Below are 17,652 nucleotides of genomic sequence, written 5' to 3' on the forward strand. Positions count from 1 at the left end.
GCTGTGAATTAACATACATATTCTCAGTGAAAGTACATATTATCAGGTCTGGGGATAAATTACCAAGTCACCCAGCAAATTTATGAATTCAAATATGCTATATTTAAAAATGGGGGCAAATAATGGTCATATAATCCTGTAATTTTTTAGGGGATAAATTACCAAGTCACCCAGCTAATTTATGAATTCAAATATGCTTTATTTAAAAATGGAGGCAAATAATGCTCATATAATCCTGTAAATTTTTAGGGGATAAATTACCAAGTCACCCAGCAAAATTTATGAATTCAAATATGCTATATATAAAACTGGGGGCAAATAATGGTCACATAATCCTGTAATTTTTTAGGGGATAAATTACTAAGTCACCTAGCAAATGTATGAATTCAAATATGCTATATTTAAAAATGGGGGCAAATAATGGTCATATAATCCTGTAATTTTTTCGTGGTATAATACCATATTTGATTTCTTGTTATCTTCCATGAATCAGATCTAGACTATAGGCTTATAACACTACATTCACCTATATATAAAGCCAGGTAACAGTTAATAGCCTCCAGACATACTTCTCCTGGATGAAGAGAAGCATCAATCTTCAATTATGGGGATTTTCAAGTCTTTTTCCTGTTTTCACATTTACAAACTGCGTGTCCGATGACTAATGGAAGCCACACGACTTTTGGAAAAGACGTGACGGTTCGCTTACTTCCGTGTGCACACCACTGTATACCTAATTGCAAGCTTTTAGGAGAACTGCTTGAAAAATAGCTAGCTTTATTAAACCTGAACTTTCAGTTGTTGCCAGAAGATATCCATGCTCGCAACAGCTGGTTTTATGAGCAATTACCGACCGATTTTAGGAGCTTTTCTGATGCACTTTTGAATTGCCTGCTTCAACCTGAGTTTTGTAATATCTTTTTAAAAACCTTTTATTCAATTTATTGTGACAGATAAAGAACAGATAAAGAGTTTTCTCTACAAAATATATCATTTGCCTTACTATCTAGTAAATTGGTAACTTTATACACAAACAAACCAACTAGAGATAACAATTACTCCCAAATGTGACCTATAGAAATGATTTACACACAACTGTGACAATAAAGTGGAACTTTTAACAGTTAAGGAACAGAAGCACCAGTATCTATAAAGGCTGATTCACAAACTGATCATATGAAATTCATGGAAAATTGGTCAGTTGTGTAATAATAAAAGTTTGTAGAACAATCCCATGTTGAATGAGGCATACTGTATATATGTGAAAAATTACAAGACCTTGACTTAATAATATGCAATTTTAAATAATTTCCAAAAATAAGATTTTTTTTTATTAATGCTTTATGACAAGTCATTTTGCACTAAGGAACTTTCTCCTTAGAATAACAAAATATAACGTTATATGAATCAATAATCCTGAATATTTAACTGGCTTAAAAAAAATTCACATCTGTTGGAAAAATTCTACAGCGTACATGTCTTTATTAGGCTGCCCTTACAGAAACTTAAATCAAAGTTTGGTAGAAAATTCTAAACTAAGCACAAAATTACTTCCAAAAAAATGCTCTTTATCAGTACATCGTCTAAATGTCAATACATTTTGTATTTTACATTTAGATTGAAATGAATAGGTGTATCTTGAGAAGACGCTACATACTCTGGTTCATATCAGAATATCACTATCAGACATTAACCACTTTCTAACAAATCAAGAGAATGTTTCTTAATAATGTCTGAAGAACTTACCATAGTTCATCTAGCTTCAATTTGATGATAAACATACATATCGTTTTGTTTAGTGGAATCATGCAACCTGTACACTATCTAGCAGGTTCTGCATAACCAATTTGGACGGGAGAAGAGTCTTTAATTGCTGAAATACATACTCCACTGTCGGAAATTTCCATTTTTATGACTTTTATGCAAAAGCACAAATGTTTAAAAAACATCTACGCCACTTCAAAACATCATGTTACGATTACAGTCAAAAATTGGGTTGAAAAAAAAGAAAAAAAAGAAAAAAAAAAGGGATAAAAAGGAATCAGGAATAGACGAGAATTACAGTATGTGTCACTAATACACTTTAAAATTCAACTTCAATAAACTGGAATGTCAGTTTAAATACAAACATTGACATGTCATTTGTATTATAACAGGTTCTGACACACTGTGAACTATTTAGGCATAGATGGATATATATCCTAATCCAAAAGGGTTGGAAAATACTAATATTTCTCAAAACTTAACAGACAGAAGGGATAAAATCATATATTTCAAATAAATTGATTGTCAGTTCATAACTTTCTACAAAATCCTGTTAAATGTCTATTCAGCTGATTCCAAAATATATAAGCCAGAAAGAAAGAACAAAGAATAGATGATGTCTTGATAGGGGAAGATTATAGGATTAATTTAGTGATTAATAAGTATAGTACTACACCTGATGAATTAGTCGTTAGTATGTTGCATGATTTTGACCACACGCACACAAATTCATTTTTCACATGTTTATTGCAATGTATTTAAAGCATCTAGACAATCTGACATGATCTTTCAGTGAGTGAATATCGTAGTAAATGATCAGTAACTACAAATTCAGCCCATAACTTTGAGCTCTCAGAGGTCTGATAGTTAAGTATATAACTATAACACTGACTGACTGAATGTCTGACTACAGGCTGAGAAAGTGACAGACAGACTGACTATGCCAGCCAATTGACTAGTCTGAGAGCCTGGCTGGTGGACTGATTGTATCACAGCCAGCCAACTGACTGACTACAGGATGAAAGACTGTTAGATTGAATACACCAGCTTAATGACTGATGACCTACATACTACTGTAGTCTTAAAAGACTGACTTGCCAGCTAGCCTACTGGTGGACTAACCTAGTCTACTGACTGTAGCATGAGAGACTGACTGATTTTATGACAGCCAACTGACTGACTACAGGCTGAAAGACTGTTAGATTGTACTTTACCAGCTTTATGACTGATCACCTACTTACTAGTCTTAAAAGACTGACTTGCCAGCTAGCCTACTGGTGGACTAACCTAGTCTACTGACTGTAGCATGAGAGACTGACTGATTTTATGACAGCCAACTGACTGACTACAGGCTGAAAGACTTAGATTGAATACACCAGCTTAATGACTGATGACCTACATACTAGTCTTAAAAGACTGACTTGCCAGCTAGCCTACTGGTGGACTAACCTAGTCTACTGACTGTAGCATGAGAGACTGACTGATTTTATGACAGCCAACTGACTGACTACAGGCTGAAAGACTGTTAGATTGTACTTTACCAGCTTTATGACTGATCACCTACTTACTAGTCTTAGAGACTGACAGATTGACTATCATGCAAGCCTAAACTCAATGACTGTGTGCCGTATGTACAGTGGGAGAGCGTTACAACATTGGAAGTATATACTTAACTAAACTGTTAATTGGACAATCTTACAACCGCTTGATTTAAATATTTGATCGAAACATAATTTCTGCCTTACTATTACACATTAGAACCAGTCCTAAATTCAGGTCCCCTTTAATATATATAACACCCTACACAATTAGACTGGACAGTATATCTACCCAAAAAGAAAGCAAGATACAAAAACATATATAGTAGAAATCCCATATGGGATTCAGAGAAAATGATTTGAAGCCAGCATGCTTTTAACAGAATGAAATTTGGGCTAAAATGCAGTATTTTTTACAGGTCAGAGGCCAGTTGTTTGCTTTAGATGTACTATTTAGATCATTAACAAGCAAAGAAAAAAAAACAAGTCTTAAGGTATGAAAGGGGGTTAATTAAAGGGTGTGAAGACTCGCGCAAAAAGAAACGTCTAATGCCGGGAATCTGACCTTGTTTCGAATGAGGTGTAACAGAAGTGTTAAACACCACCATGGATCCCATAAAATACACACACAGCTTGCTACTGTCGGTAATTAGACACTAGTGTACAGTCAGTACATACAGCTGCGGTCAATACCCACAGCACAGTATATAAACGATACAGCGATGGACAACTCAGGTCCAGCTAAAGATAACAATTAAGGTATCATGTTTCATTACTGTCTGCATTTTGTAGCGACACAAACAAAACGTCACTTGCAAGCAACAGAAAGTTAACTTTTTCAGATGGCGGCACGGGGTTTGGGGCGAGTCTTCAATGCCTTTAATGACAAAAATAGTAAATCAAAGAAAAAATGACCGAAAGTGTCTTCAAAAAGGAACATATTTGGTTGATACAAGTTCTGTATTTCAAACCTCCATAAATTTAATGTAATGTTTTATGAAAGTTTCATTTACAGTTTATAACCAGCAGTTTCCACCCTCCCTTGTATGAATTTGTTGCTTGGACTTAACTAACAGATTATGTTTTTAATTTAAAGATACATCATTAACTTTCCATCCCAAATAATGTTCAAGGTATGGTTTTCTCCACATTATCACAAAATTCATGACTTAATGCATCATTTACAGTATATGATATCATTCTTTTCAATCTTTCCCTGAAGACCTAAAAGTAAAATAAAAAACAAGTTATAAAATTAATAATTCTATGTCTATAAAAAAAGGCCTGGATATACATCCATGCTCCCCATATATATACTATACATATTTGCACATGATATAATGTTGCTAGATATATAGTTTATCAGATTCATCAAACCTAATTGCCTTTGAAATTGATCAGTATTGAAAAAGGAAGAGAGTAATATCCAGTTTATCAAGCTGTTCCATGATTCACGTAACGACCACGATAATTAGATCACGGAAATATTAATAACTTTTCAAACTTTTAACATTACATATTGTCACTTATTCTATGCGGTTGAATAACTTGAAAAAATCCAAGGATTTGTAACATATATGCATCAGGGTACCAGTCCGACTGGTTACACTATGAAATATGTAAGACATCATTTTTCGATCTGGCTGGGATGACATTATCTAGTTCGCTGATGATACAGACCCCACCCGAGAGTTTCGGGATGTTTAATTCTGTTAGAATCTCATTTCATTACAAGTCTTCAAACTCATGTGGTAAAAATTCCTCCGATTGAGAGGACCCAAGGGTTTAAAACGGTTACTTTTCCCAATTAGGGAACCGTCTCCCATCCAAGGCTACACATGACTGGAGATGTTGGAACGAAAGCTACGGGAACCCGACACTGCATACGAGGATGAACTTGGCATTTCCAATTTAGAAAAAAAAAGAAAAATTCTCTTCCTCAATTTTCTGTGACAAGTTGAGTTTTGTTCGTTACTATATATCATCGTGATACAGCCGGCTTGGATTTATTGTAACAAGTTCTAAAGTTGCGATTTATATTCGGTAAATTGACGCCGACCGACCAAAAATAAGTCAGTCAGTTTAATCAGGTCTCGTTAAGCTCTCATAAGAGATGAATGAAATGAATATATTTAGTGATATATACTGAATACATATCAATTGACTCGTGTTAAATATAAAGTATACATATCCATCCGGTTCAGTTCTTAGACGTTCAAGTAAAGACCTGGGAATTGACTTTCCAATGATGCAATTCTACAATGATTTCCCTCAATTCTATTGTTTTTTCCCCTCAAAATCTTCAATCGTTTTATTACTCCAAATTCTGTTTCCTTCAAATTGTCACCCCCAATTTTACTCTTCCTCTAAGCAACATGATATTTTTCTAGCAAATTGATGAAATCGTTTTGAAAATTCATCTGAAGACTCTTGGTCGCAGCATTCATCATTTTGTGTATTGCTGCAGGAACTGTTCCAACTATATAGCACAGACTTAAAAATAATTTGAATGGAATAGATTTTGAAAATCCATTTAGAAACCTGAAATTCCAAGGATGGGTTACAGAAAACAAATCATATCACAGGTATAAACAGAAGGTACAACAGTCAATCAAAGTTGGCCAATACATTGAAATAAGTGAATAAACATCCCTCAACTCCCCCCCCCCCCCCCAAAGAAATAGAAAACAATCTGTTAGATAGTTTTGTACACACACAGAAGTTTACCAACTGCTCATACAAATGAAACAAACGTAAAAAAAAAGAAAAAAGTCAAACGATTTAATGAACAAGAAATATTATTATTGAAGATGTGACTTATTCTTTGTCAGTATGAATCTCACAATAGAGCCAGTATGAGCCGAATGAGCCAGTAAAAGGGTAATAATAGGGGTAAAAAAAGAAAGCAGCATCAACTAGCAAAGATAACCTTTGACACGGAACAAAACTCTGTGTTGGTTAAATACAGATGCTTTGATCGAAGCAGCAATGTCATATTTTAACCCTCAATTGACAATTGTAAAATAAGTAATTAAAAGAGCCCAATGCTGTACCAATTATATTATACTTGACATCAACTCTCTCATCAACTAACCAACAAAATTATACTTAAATACATCATTTAACCGCATCTGGACACAATTATTCATAAATCTATAATTATCAAGAAGGGTATCAGAGATTGATCCACTTTGGAATATTTGTTGCATATTTTTGTATAAAAATGGAGTTGAGTAGTTAGGTTGCAATTTTTTTTTTTAATTGTATTTAATTTTTTTCTTCTCTTTATCAATTAACATACTAATTTACCTGTCAGCCTGAAAGCATTTATCCCCAATGCCTGCATATTAAACTCTTGAAACCTGTCTTTGTGACAGGTTTGAAGAAAAAGTAAGAAGGAAAATCAACTTCATGTGGATTTGACAGGAAATGAACTCATTCACTGAAAGCTTTTAAATGTGAGATGCTTTCAACATTTGTTTTCACAAATTAGTAACACGTTTTAATTTTCCTTTGTTTTGTGTTTTTTAAGTATGATCCTGACACACCAGGCAGAACATCTGCTAAATGGGGGGGGGGGGTGAGGATTTCATGATAATAGCTGATTTGAATACATTTTTGTTTCATCTAGCATGACTAAGAAAATGGAACAAATATCTCAATGTCAGTTGTAGACTTTACTAGTGAAGTCATTTTGATGCTGTTATGCATTCTAATATATTTCAAAGACTGAGTAAAAATATAATCCATTTTTCAGGAGATGTTTGCTTTCATGCTCATCATGAAAGGCTAATGCTGTTGCAGAAAGAATAAAAATTTATTCATTTCAGCTCTCGAAAAACACAACATCACGGTACGTGGGTGATTCAATGTGTCATAACATAATTTCAAATCAACAGCAGTGTCAAGCACAAAATGCCGCTGAAATATACAGGTGTTTCCCCGAGTTAAAAGTTAATGAATGCGACATGTAAGCCGGCCCCCGCACACACCGCCCGAATGATCAGGACAACACTTTACTTGACCATAATCACGTTGTTAATTGTGCGTGTGTGTGTGCATAAAAGTATGACCGATCAAGATTTTGACAGTTTTAAGTCTTGTTGGCTCCAGTCAGGAAACTGAACATGGGGGGCGTTTTCCGACTGGCAGTCCGCGCTCTACATTCAAGTCCATCTTCCTATTGTGTTGAATAATTAGCATATATATTGAACTTGAAACCATGCTTCCCACATTGCACTAATACATGCACATGAATTTCTCTATTAAGTTTTAGGTAAAAATTTCACACCTAACAGTATCAATACTGAGGTGTCATTTCAATTGTTAATGAAAACAACAATGAGAAAAAGAAGGAGAAGAAGAATAAGAAGGAGAAGAAAATGAAGGAGAGAAAAATTGGCAAAGTAAGGGAAATAAAAACCAGTCTCACACATACCTAAGAAAAATCCAACTGTGTAAAATGAGCTACAGTAAGTCTCAGGACTTCAATACTAAACAATTTACATCCCTCTCTTTTAGGCAAAAAAAAAAAACTCTGTAAAATGTAAATTGCAAGAGAGTGAGGCTGTTTGGCGTTTTTTATCGGACTAATAGTGTTTCTATCCACGAGGTCACTATCATTTACTTTAACTGCATGCTTCTGTCACAGGACTGAGGTTGCTAATATACAATATTCTTCACGACCTCGTAACGATGATTTCGAAATGTATTTAGCAGATCACTTGGAGAAGAAGAAGATAATTTACTGATGTAGAATGCTTGCTCTCGCTCGCCAGGGATGAAAATGTAACTATCCTACTCTCTGATTCAATAAAGAGCCTCATCGGTTTTCCATTTTAGTGCCTCATTTTTTTTGGGGCTATTCAACAGAAACTGGCACCAAGATATTTGAGATAAAATATGGTAGAGTCAGCAAAACAGACTCATCTGGACATCCATCTTGAGGTTGTCTGCTATCCATGTCATTTCTTGACGACGTTGTGACATCATCATGGAACATTGAATTATTCAGGAGGGATGATTTCTTTTTAATGCCAATCAAAACGCTAGATCCTTTTACAAGAGGTCGTTATTTTGTATGAGAAAAGAATACTAACTTGTCCCCCCCCAAAAAAAAAAAAAAAACTCTAGCTAATAAATGTACAGACTTTTGGCAAGTATTGTTTTACCCTATCAAAAGTCTGACCTAAGTGGGTAGTTTTGTTTATTAATTTATTACTTTATTTTAAATGATGCTGTTAGAATGTTTAGGAATTTAAAAAAAATGTCGGACAATGCTGCAATGTGCATGTATGGTAGGTGTCACTAAATTCTTCAATGCATAAATTGCATTTTATGAAGTGGTTTCTGCATTTATGATATTTTACGAGGTAATGATAAACAAGAGTAGCAATGTCTTTTGTGATGGTCAGGTCAATTGCTTGGGAACCCAGCAAAAAGTATTGACATAAATCAAATACATATTATAATAATGACATGCCTGAGCTTTCTTTCAAATGATTTACCCTAGGAACCATGTTATTAACTTCCATCAATGGAATACAGTATGCACTTTATATTTCACACTGTCTTTAATAATATAGTAATTCTTAAACCTTAACCTCACTCCTGACTATTCTTCTGCAATCGGGTAGGGGTGTGGGTGGGTGGAAGGTATATAGGTTAATTTAGAGAGCATGAGTGGGACATTAATGGAGCATACATATAGCTTCAAGTGTGAAATCAACTTAGAAGTGTGATGTAAGAGGATGGGGTAACCTTGTATAATTGAATAAATGTATACGCAGCACTCAATTTTAATTCACAACAAAATTATCTAACATTTGAAGGATATTCAAATGCAACAGTGGAGAAACAATTTTAACCAATAACTTCTAGTGAACACTTTGGGATTACACGCCCAGTGCCCAGGCATACAAAAACATCAGTAGTATGTAGTAAATCATATGCAAATATTATCTCCAAACCAAGGCAGCAAAAATATGCCATCGCTTTGATTTATGAACATCACACAGTCCCACTTTCTTAACTTACAAACATGAGAGACTTAACAATTAAACTTTGTAACTTGTACACATGTAGCTATGGTGTGATGTATGTGAACCATATCTATTTATAGATAGCTTAGTCCTACTTCTCAGTCCATGCACAAACACATTGATTGCATATCATTACTTAAATTATACAATCTGTTTCCACTTTCTGTCTGAAGCACTCGACGTTTATCACTCAGCTTAAGTTTAAGTAGACGAACACCTCTGAGGCATTTCTCTTTCTCCCCAATTTAAGACGCACTCGGCCAGCTAGTAATTTACCTAATCGCTCACGGAAACCACAATGTACATATAGGCCTACGTTCTGAATAGATGAATATATTAGACGTTAGGTTAAAAGTGACTCTCTCTCTCAAGGTTGTTGCAATATTGTACAAAAAACTGGACAGATGTAAACTTTAATGTTACTAGACTTTCATCGGAAGGAAATTATGCTACAAAAAAGCAAATCTAGGTTACATGGCATGAATTTGTTTCCTAAATATCCCAACTGAATTATTCCTAAATGAAATACAAATCATTTCACTGAAGTTCCAGTAGTCTGTCTTATTATGTTATGTGTTGTAATATTTGCACCGAAAACTACCGTTTCATTCATGATATGATGCAACTTAGCTAGACAATTATCTCTTTTTGTGAGTAAAATGACAAATATTTGTAAATTAATCACTGTCACACAGAGGGTAAAATCACAACACTGAAACTCAAGCTAAGTTGACTTATTCAAGAAAGAAAAAAAAAGAAAAAAAATATTCATTTTACATTTCTCTTGCTCCAATGGTTATCACTATATTGCGATGCTAGAAACTCAGTTATGCATTTACTCATGTTAAAAGTTTGAAGATGTGCTTTACTGCCACCCATCACAACAGTTTTGCCTTAAATTTATACCAACTACATTTAATTGTCTCAAATGTCTTAGAACAATGTAGAATGAGGTATAATTACACTTACTAAGGTGGATCTTCATTACAAATAATTAAGTTCAACCCATGAATTGGATCAACATGCAGTAGAGAGTATGGAATTCAGATTATACTATTGTTTGACACACATGTATACAATGTTATATGATGATGTTATATGTATACTATACATATAACATCACCTACAGTATGCATGGATTCCTGCAAGGAATTCAAAGTTTCATTACCGATAACCACGATGCCTTCTGTCCCCCCCCCCCCCCCCCCCCTCATGTCCAAAACATGTTTTACCTGTAGATTGAAAACATAAGCATTGTGGTCAAATGGTTAAGGCAGTGGACTTAATTTTTTTTTTTTTCATTGCTAGGTTAAGTCCTTACTGGGAAGCTTGTTGACGAGAGACAACATATGGCTTGCAACACACCTTACTGTTACAGTGGTAAAGTACTGTTCCATGGCACTGCTCCGAAAATAAATGAATCATTTCTGGATGATTCTGACAACCAATACTGAACTGATACTAAAAACCACAGCTACTTCTAGATGTCACCGTTTAAAACATAAGACACAAGTCTTTCGATTGAAACTTGATCTTCTTGTATCTGTTGTTTGTCTAATTTTAAAGAAGAAATATTATCCATGAGTTTGCTTATATATTAGCTAAGCTGTCAAAATCCCTAGAAATGGCCTTTATCGCTGGTTCAATGTACTTACAGTATGAAGGAGTTTTGGTCATACTTTGTGTCTTTGCAGATCATCAAAATAAAACAGCTAATACCATACAACAGATAAAGAGCAGCTTGATGCTAAATATATGCCATACTGGAGCTGAAAACATTCTCAAATAAGAACTTTCCCAAACACTGTGCGGAAGGGGGTTAATTTTATAAACAAAGGCTTTCTGCGAAAGAGACGTCGCTAAATTAACAGCTCAATCATGGCTTAAGTTGGAACCAGAAAACAGTTTCACTACCATACTCATATAAAGTTCGAGCTATATTAAGTGTAAAGTGCAGAAAATGTCAGTAACCAACAACTGAACATGAAAAGTGGGCGGGTACGACCTAGTTATTTATAACATGAATCTGTGTTTCAAACATCAGTAGTTCCTATCATTCCAATGCTAAAGCTATATTTAATGTTTTGTTTAAACCTGACCAAACCTGACAATTTGTTTCCACTATAGTCACAGCCAATGGCTCACTACTATGTAGTGAGTATAACATAATTGATTTGCATCGCAAAAGTAGAATTAATAGAATTAAAAATTAAAGCTATATTTAATGTTTTGTTTAAACCTGACCAACTCATTTAATTTGTTTCCACTATAGTCACAGCCAATGGCTCACTACTATGTAGTGAGTATAACATAATTGATTTGCATCGCAAAAGTAGAATTAATAGAATTAAAAATTAAAGCTATATTTAATGTTGTGTTAAAACCTGACCAACTCATATAGTTACAGTGGTTTCACTATCGTCACAGTCATTAGCTCACTACTATGAGTAAATTTAAAATAATTGGCTAGCAATATAACAGAAAAATTTATACAAGTAATGCCTATTAGATTTCAAGATTGCTTGACTGTTCTCAAGTTTGGTAGACTGAAGTACTGACAATGATGGAAGACAAATTTCTTGACCTTTTCTAATTTCCTTGAAGAAGAGATTACAAAGATTGAGGCACATCCAATGCAAAGGTACAAAGCTATAAAAGATCTTATCTAACAAGTGTAAACTGTGCATCGAAGGATGGTAATAGCTTGCCATACTAAAGATGATATCAAATTGCTTTAAGATCTGCCACAAAAAAGCCTGTATTTCATAACTGTATAATAAATTTTAAGGACAAGGTACTCTGTCATAATGTGCATAAATAAGAGGTCATATTGCCTTACGAAACCAAATTATGTTGATAATATATATTGTATTTGTTGCTTTACACATCACAGGCTGAGTGGGTTTTGTTTTAAAACATTTTTCATCTCTGCTAGTGGAATTCTAGATGCTAAGGTTTCAAAACTTCAATGAATGTTATGTCATGAATCAATGTTTAGTCTCATGAATTTTTCATTCACTTAAAGTAACTCCACGATTTTTGCTCCCCTTTTTCTGGCTAGTGTTGACAAACCTTTATCCAGTATCTTAATACCATATGTTATTAAGACTGCAAATGACCATCCTAATCATGCAGATTCTGTCATTATTTTTGCACCTATATGAACTTTAATTAGCAAGTGGAAAAAAAAAGCATGGAAAATGAAATAAGGATCAAGTCTAATAAAAAAATTATCAGTATTTGAGGTTAGCCTCGACTAGTCTCACACCTACACTTATTTTATTTATTACTTAAATAAAAAAAAAAAAAAAAAAAAAAAAAAAAAAAAGTTTACTTTGACATAAAAAAATCTGTCTTTCAGTAGCTAGTTGCTTTCCATTTTAGTAAAATTCTACCCTACCACTCTACTTTTTATAAGAACCACAAGATCTTTTGTTCTAGGAAGGCAATATTCTAAAGTCCAAGATAGGTGGCTATTTGTTCTGTAGGAAGTATCTTTGGCACAACAACCCAAAACATGCAAAAAGCTGATAATGTGCATGTATGCAAATAAGGATAGATACATTATATCACCATGAAAAGTCTCAGCAAAATGTTGACACATAGTGAAATCAGTGTTGGTTTTATTAATTAGATATAAGACTAAATTGTGACTACTAAACAATAGTATTGACACTAAATTAATACAAATATAATACTAATAATATCAATAATAATACTTATCATGATCATAATAACTATTATGATCCATGTTTGTGTACCAGGATAATTCCATGCAGCACATCCCAGTGTTTAACATAATTTTTGTTCTATAAGCGTAGAGCTTTCAAGATAACTTTTCACTCTTTTCCTTCTAACTTTAATAAATAATCTTTATCCCACCAGTTGATTGCTTTCGTTCCTTCAAACAGTGTGAGTATCCTTCCGAATAAAATTAGACGGCTGTGATGATTCACTTTTGAGAGTACCCAGTGACATAATGCCAGAGGGTCGAGAGGAGCAAAGCCCAACCTTGGATCCTTAGCAGCCTTGTATTCTTGATGTCTACACCTTGCCCCTCACCCCCCACCCCCAGGGCCCTCCAGGTAGTCATGATACTACTTATTCAACCAAAACTGCAATGTTAACATTAAATTTCCTATCATTAAATATATATATGTATACACAGAGACGACATGACTACAAATGCCTTCTGAGTTAATTAACATTAAGATCGACACCACATTCGTCAATTGGGGAAATAGAAGCAATCAATACTAATGAGTTGGAATGAAACCGCCCTCAAGATATATCAATTCGTGCTGCTCCAGTGACAATTTCCGTGATGGGGCTCGTCAATTTATTGCCAAAAAAAAAAAAAAAAATTACAGATAACCTAAGGTTTTCCAGAATTACTCAAATATTAAACTTTGAGATTAACTTTTCTTAGTCACTAAGAGGACGGTGCTATCATCATTTGTTAAAGGCACTACTTACTGTGTTACTTGAGAATGAAATGGTCGTAAATAATCATATGATTAGCTAGTTACTAGTGAAGTACAGATGAAAGCACCAATTAAAGATATATAGATATTTTATATAGATACAGTATATATTTTTGGTATGTATATTTTGGATATGAAATGCAGTTATGAGATTGTTTCCTAATATTGATTGAAAATCACTCACAGCTAATCAATATGGTGTAAAAGTAAGTGGGCCTGATGTTTCGATCCTAGCAGGATCTTCTTCACGGGCTGAATGACTTCTCTTACACAGGCTCTTTAGTGGATAAGCAGTTTGCTAACAGTTTTTGTTTTAGTTTGATTTAGCTAATCATTTTTCTTAACTTTATTTACATCAGATATTTCACCTTTCTTTTATTGTCTTCTTAAACATCTGGAATTAACTTGTTTATATGTTTTTCCACTTTTTCCTTTTTTTATCAAACCAGGATTACTGTGTTTACATGTAAAACTTCATGTAAAAATGTCAGCTATAAATTCCAGTAAGCTGTTATGGAAATTCACAAAAAGTATCCAATTAAATGGGAAATATGACCCGATTTTTGAAACAGTGAAAAAACAACATGGATTCTTAGAACTGAAAAGAACCAACATGTAATATGCTGATCATGTGACTGTGATAAAAATTGATATAAATTTGTCAATTGGTTAATATCATGAAGGTTTAAGGGCAATGCTTTGGGTGACATGAAAATGTTTACAATGAATGCTATGGAATGGGTGGCAATTGGGAAAAATTTGCTGTTGGTTGTGCAGGGAAAACATCTAACTGTTGGAGTTAGTGAAAAGTTGGGTTTAGTTGGGTATATTGCAAGAATGAAAGATAAAATGGTGCTATGGTGCATAAAAAGTAAAATAACATGATACATACTTTCATTGTCTGTTCGATTGAAGAAGAAAAATAAAAAGGGAAGAAAGAAAATGAAATTATAGAACATGATAACAATAAAAAAACATGCAGTAATACCAAAAATATGATTTGATATATGAGAACTTTTTGCATAATTTACAAAAACAAAGAAGGAATTAGGCTATAATCATTTCAACATTTAATAAATAAATAAACAGTTCTCTGTTCTAATCAAAATAGAGAATTTGAAAACATCAATCCAGAAACTGACCAAATAGGTGGAAACTTCAGGAGCGATGTATAGAGGGAGTGTAGGAGTATTCCTTTGTTTTAGCAATACACTGTAAGCGGTGACATCAACAGAATTTGTGATTTGGAAGGAAGGAAAAACATAAGGAAGCTGTGTCCTGTGGGGATGGGGGGGGGAGGAGGGGGAGGGAGGTGGTGTTTCTCCAATATAACAATTCATGGTCTACACATCAAAGAAATAGGTTGATAATTTTCCTGATTTCACCACACATTCCATGCAGCTATTACTGTTGATACAATGTAGAAAACTTACTGCAGAGCTGCATTTTGCTCTAACCAAGACATGAAATATTCATACATAACTCTACGCACATCAATCTAAGTAATATGTAATATATATTTGCAGTTTACCACCAGTTGGCCGAATTTACACCCGATACAGAAAATTTAGCGTCCCACAATTTTAATGCATTGTGCTGTATTTGCAAACCACATGGCTAATTTCACCATTCCTGATTTTGGTGCACTTTATTGAACCAATGTATTCAGGTCTTTGGTCTTGTTGTGTATGACCATATCTGGTAACATCAGACTTAAACACAAAATGCAGTTTTTCCCCCAATGTTGGCTCTAGTTTGTTTTACTTGCTTTTTAAGTTATCAGTTCAACAAATTTGGGAGCAAAAACACAAAATTTTGGAAACCTTTTTTTGCATAACAATTAAATATGGAATATATAAAAATGAAATTAAAAGAATTAAACTGTGACTTACATCCGAATCCATGCCTAGTAAATCCACTTTACTTTTACTAGGTGGTGGGCCAAGTTTAACTTTTGAATGTGGCTCCTGATCTTCTCCAGAATCTTCAGGCATTTTACCTTCCCTGTGAGCAAGGCAGATGAAATGTATACAGTATCTGGATTAAGAATTTCTGCTAATTCATAAAAAAAATACATAGATAACCAAAATATTAAATAAGAAGAAGAAACAAAAAATTTAAAAGTTTCTATAACACCATTTTTTTTTCTAGTCTAGTGCATAAATAGCAAATTGTGGACCATTTGCAAAGAATGATATTAATCAATTCCATTTGAAGTACTTTGGTAAAGATTTCTTCTCCTTGTAAATGGCCCTGACATGACAACAGCAGCAACTATATTAGTAAAATGCTTGTTACATTACTTAGGATTCACTGTTTTCAAACAATAACAATTTATTCTGACATGCTGATCGGAGCATTTCTTAACAAGATGTTTTTAAAAGGCTTGTGAAGGGATGTACAGTATAAGGATAAATAAAGATCTCTTCCTATTTGACCAAGGATTAGTGAGAAGAACTTCCGATTTCAACAAAGCTCTTACTATAACTACCATTAATTATGAGACTATGTAGGTTAGAAAAGAACTTTCCCAGTTGTAGCCCTAGGGAGTTTTATCAGAATGGAAAAAATCCCTGACATGTAAAGCAGATTGATGAATGAAGTTGCACATAGATAGATATTCCAGAGGGTGAAGATGCAGTTATATAACAGAATAGAAATTTTCTGCTTGTTTAGGTTTTGAAACCACCTACTTGTACTGTAGCATTTTTGCAAGGCAGAGCTATATACAAAGCTATCAAATTTGGTTATCATTTTGTGGATCTATCACCCTGACAGCAGAATGAATGTTCTCATCATGGTAATCGAACTGAAAACATTAATTTTGTTTTGTGCTTATAGTAGAATATTTAATTCAAACTTAATCCATTGAGGGAATATAAATTAAACACTTCTACAGAGAGAATAGGCAATTCTAATTCTTGGGAAGGTTGACAGCTAACCAAACATCTTCAAACGCATCACATTTCAAGAAAAAACATACAAGAACATATAAAAGGACAATAAAAGCTGCTAATCTGCACAAAACATCTGCCATGAAGAAGAACCCCCACAATTTCACACCTTTAAACTCTGCTACTAAAGTTTAATTCTCCCAAACAAGGTCAAAGCTGAACTTCACCAGCTACAGTACGGATCTTGAAGAAAGAAAGGAACAGCCTCTCCGAAAAGGATCCCCTTTTTGGGTTGAACCGAACCACATCTCTATTCACTAGCAGAAAATAGATCTCTTGACAAACCTTTAGCGATAACCTCCTTAACAAAATATTAGAAAACTACAATGGACGTCAATGATGGGAAGTTAATAATCTTGAATCAGCAAGAAATTCGGAGAAGAAGAAATCAACACCGACAAAATACAAAACACTGTACCCTAAAACGAGGTGCACCTATTTCCTCTGTTGCATCCCGTCCATAATAAATTAAACTTTTCTGTCCTGACTGAAATCCATTTACCTCCCCAAGGTTGCAATCAGATACCGTTCCACTTTATGTTTCGTAAATAACCGTCGAAAATGAAAGACAATCTGACGAAAAGGAGCTAAAAAATTACCTTAGTTTGCAAATCATGGGTGGTCGTAGATGGGTAGGTGTACATGAGGGGGGCAGAATGTGAGAAAAGTTTCAATTAAATTTTCGTAGAGTTTTTTTTCTTCTTTATATCTTTACATCACAATGATAACTAATAACCGTCGATTCCACAGATATTGAAACAGTCTTCAACGAAGTTGTGCCACTTATCATGACCAAGCTATATAATATGCATATTATTCACCATTTATTACATGGCATCCCCAATGAAAAATCAGAGTCACAGCTCAGGCA

The 17,652-nt window shown here is 34.0% G+C and overlaps 1 protein-coding gene across 1 annotated transcript in view; it reads right to left on the reverse strand.

The window, feature by feature from the left end:
* The window catches only part of LOC139981119 (uncharacterized), a 51,236-nt gene that overhangs the window by 20,498 nt on the left and 13,086 nt on the right, over positions 1-17,652 (reverse strand). Inside the window, exon 10 of the mRNA XM_071993300.1 lies at positions 15,720-15,831. Coding sequence (XP_071849401.1) covers positions 15,720-15,831 — 112 coding nt within the window. The remainder of the gene's footprint in view (positions 1-15,719; positions 15,832-17,652) is intronic.

Source organism: Apostichopus japonicus, chromosome 15 (genome assembly GCF_037975245.1).
Source record: "Apostichopus japonicus isolate 1M-3 chromosome 15, ASM3797524v1, whole genome shotgun sequence".
Lineage (NCBI taxonomy): Eukaryota > Metazoa > Echinodermata > Holothuroidea > Aspidochirotida > Stichopodidae > Apostichopus > Apostichopus japonicus.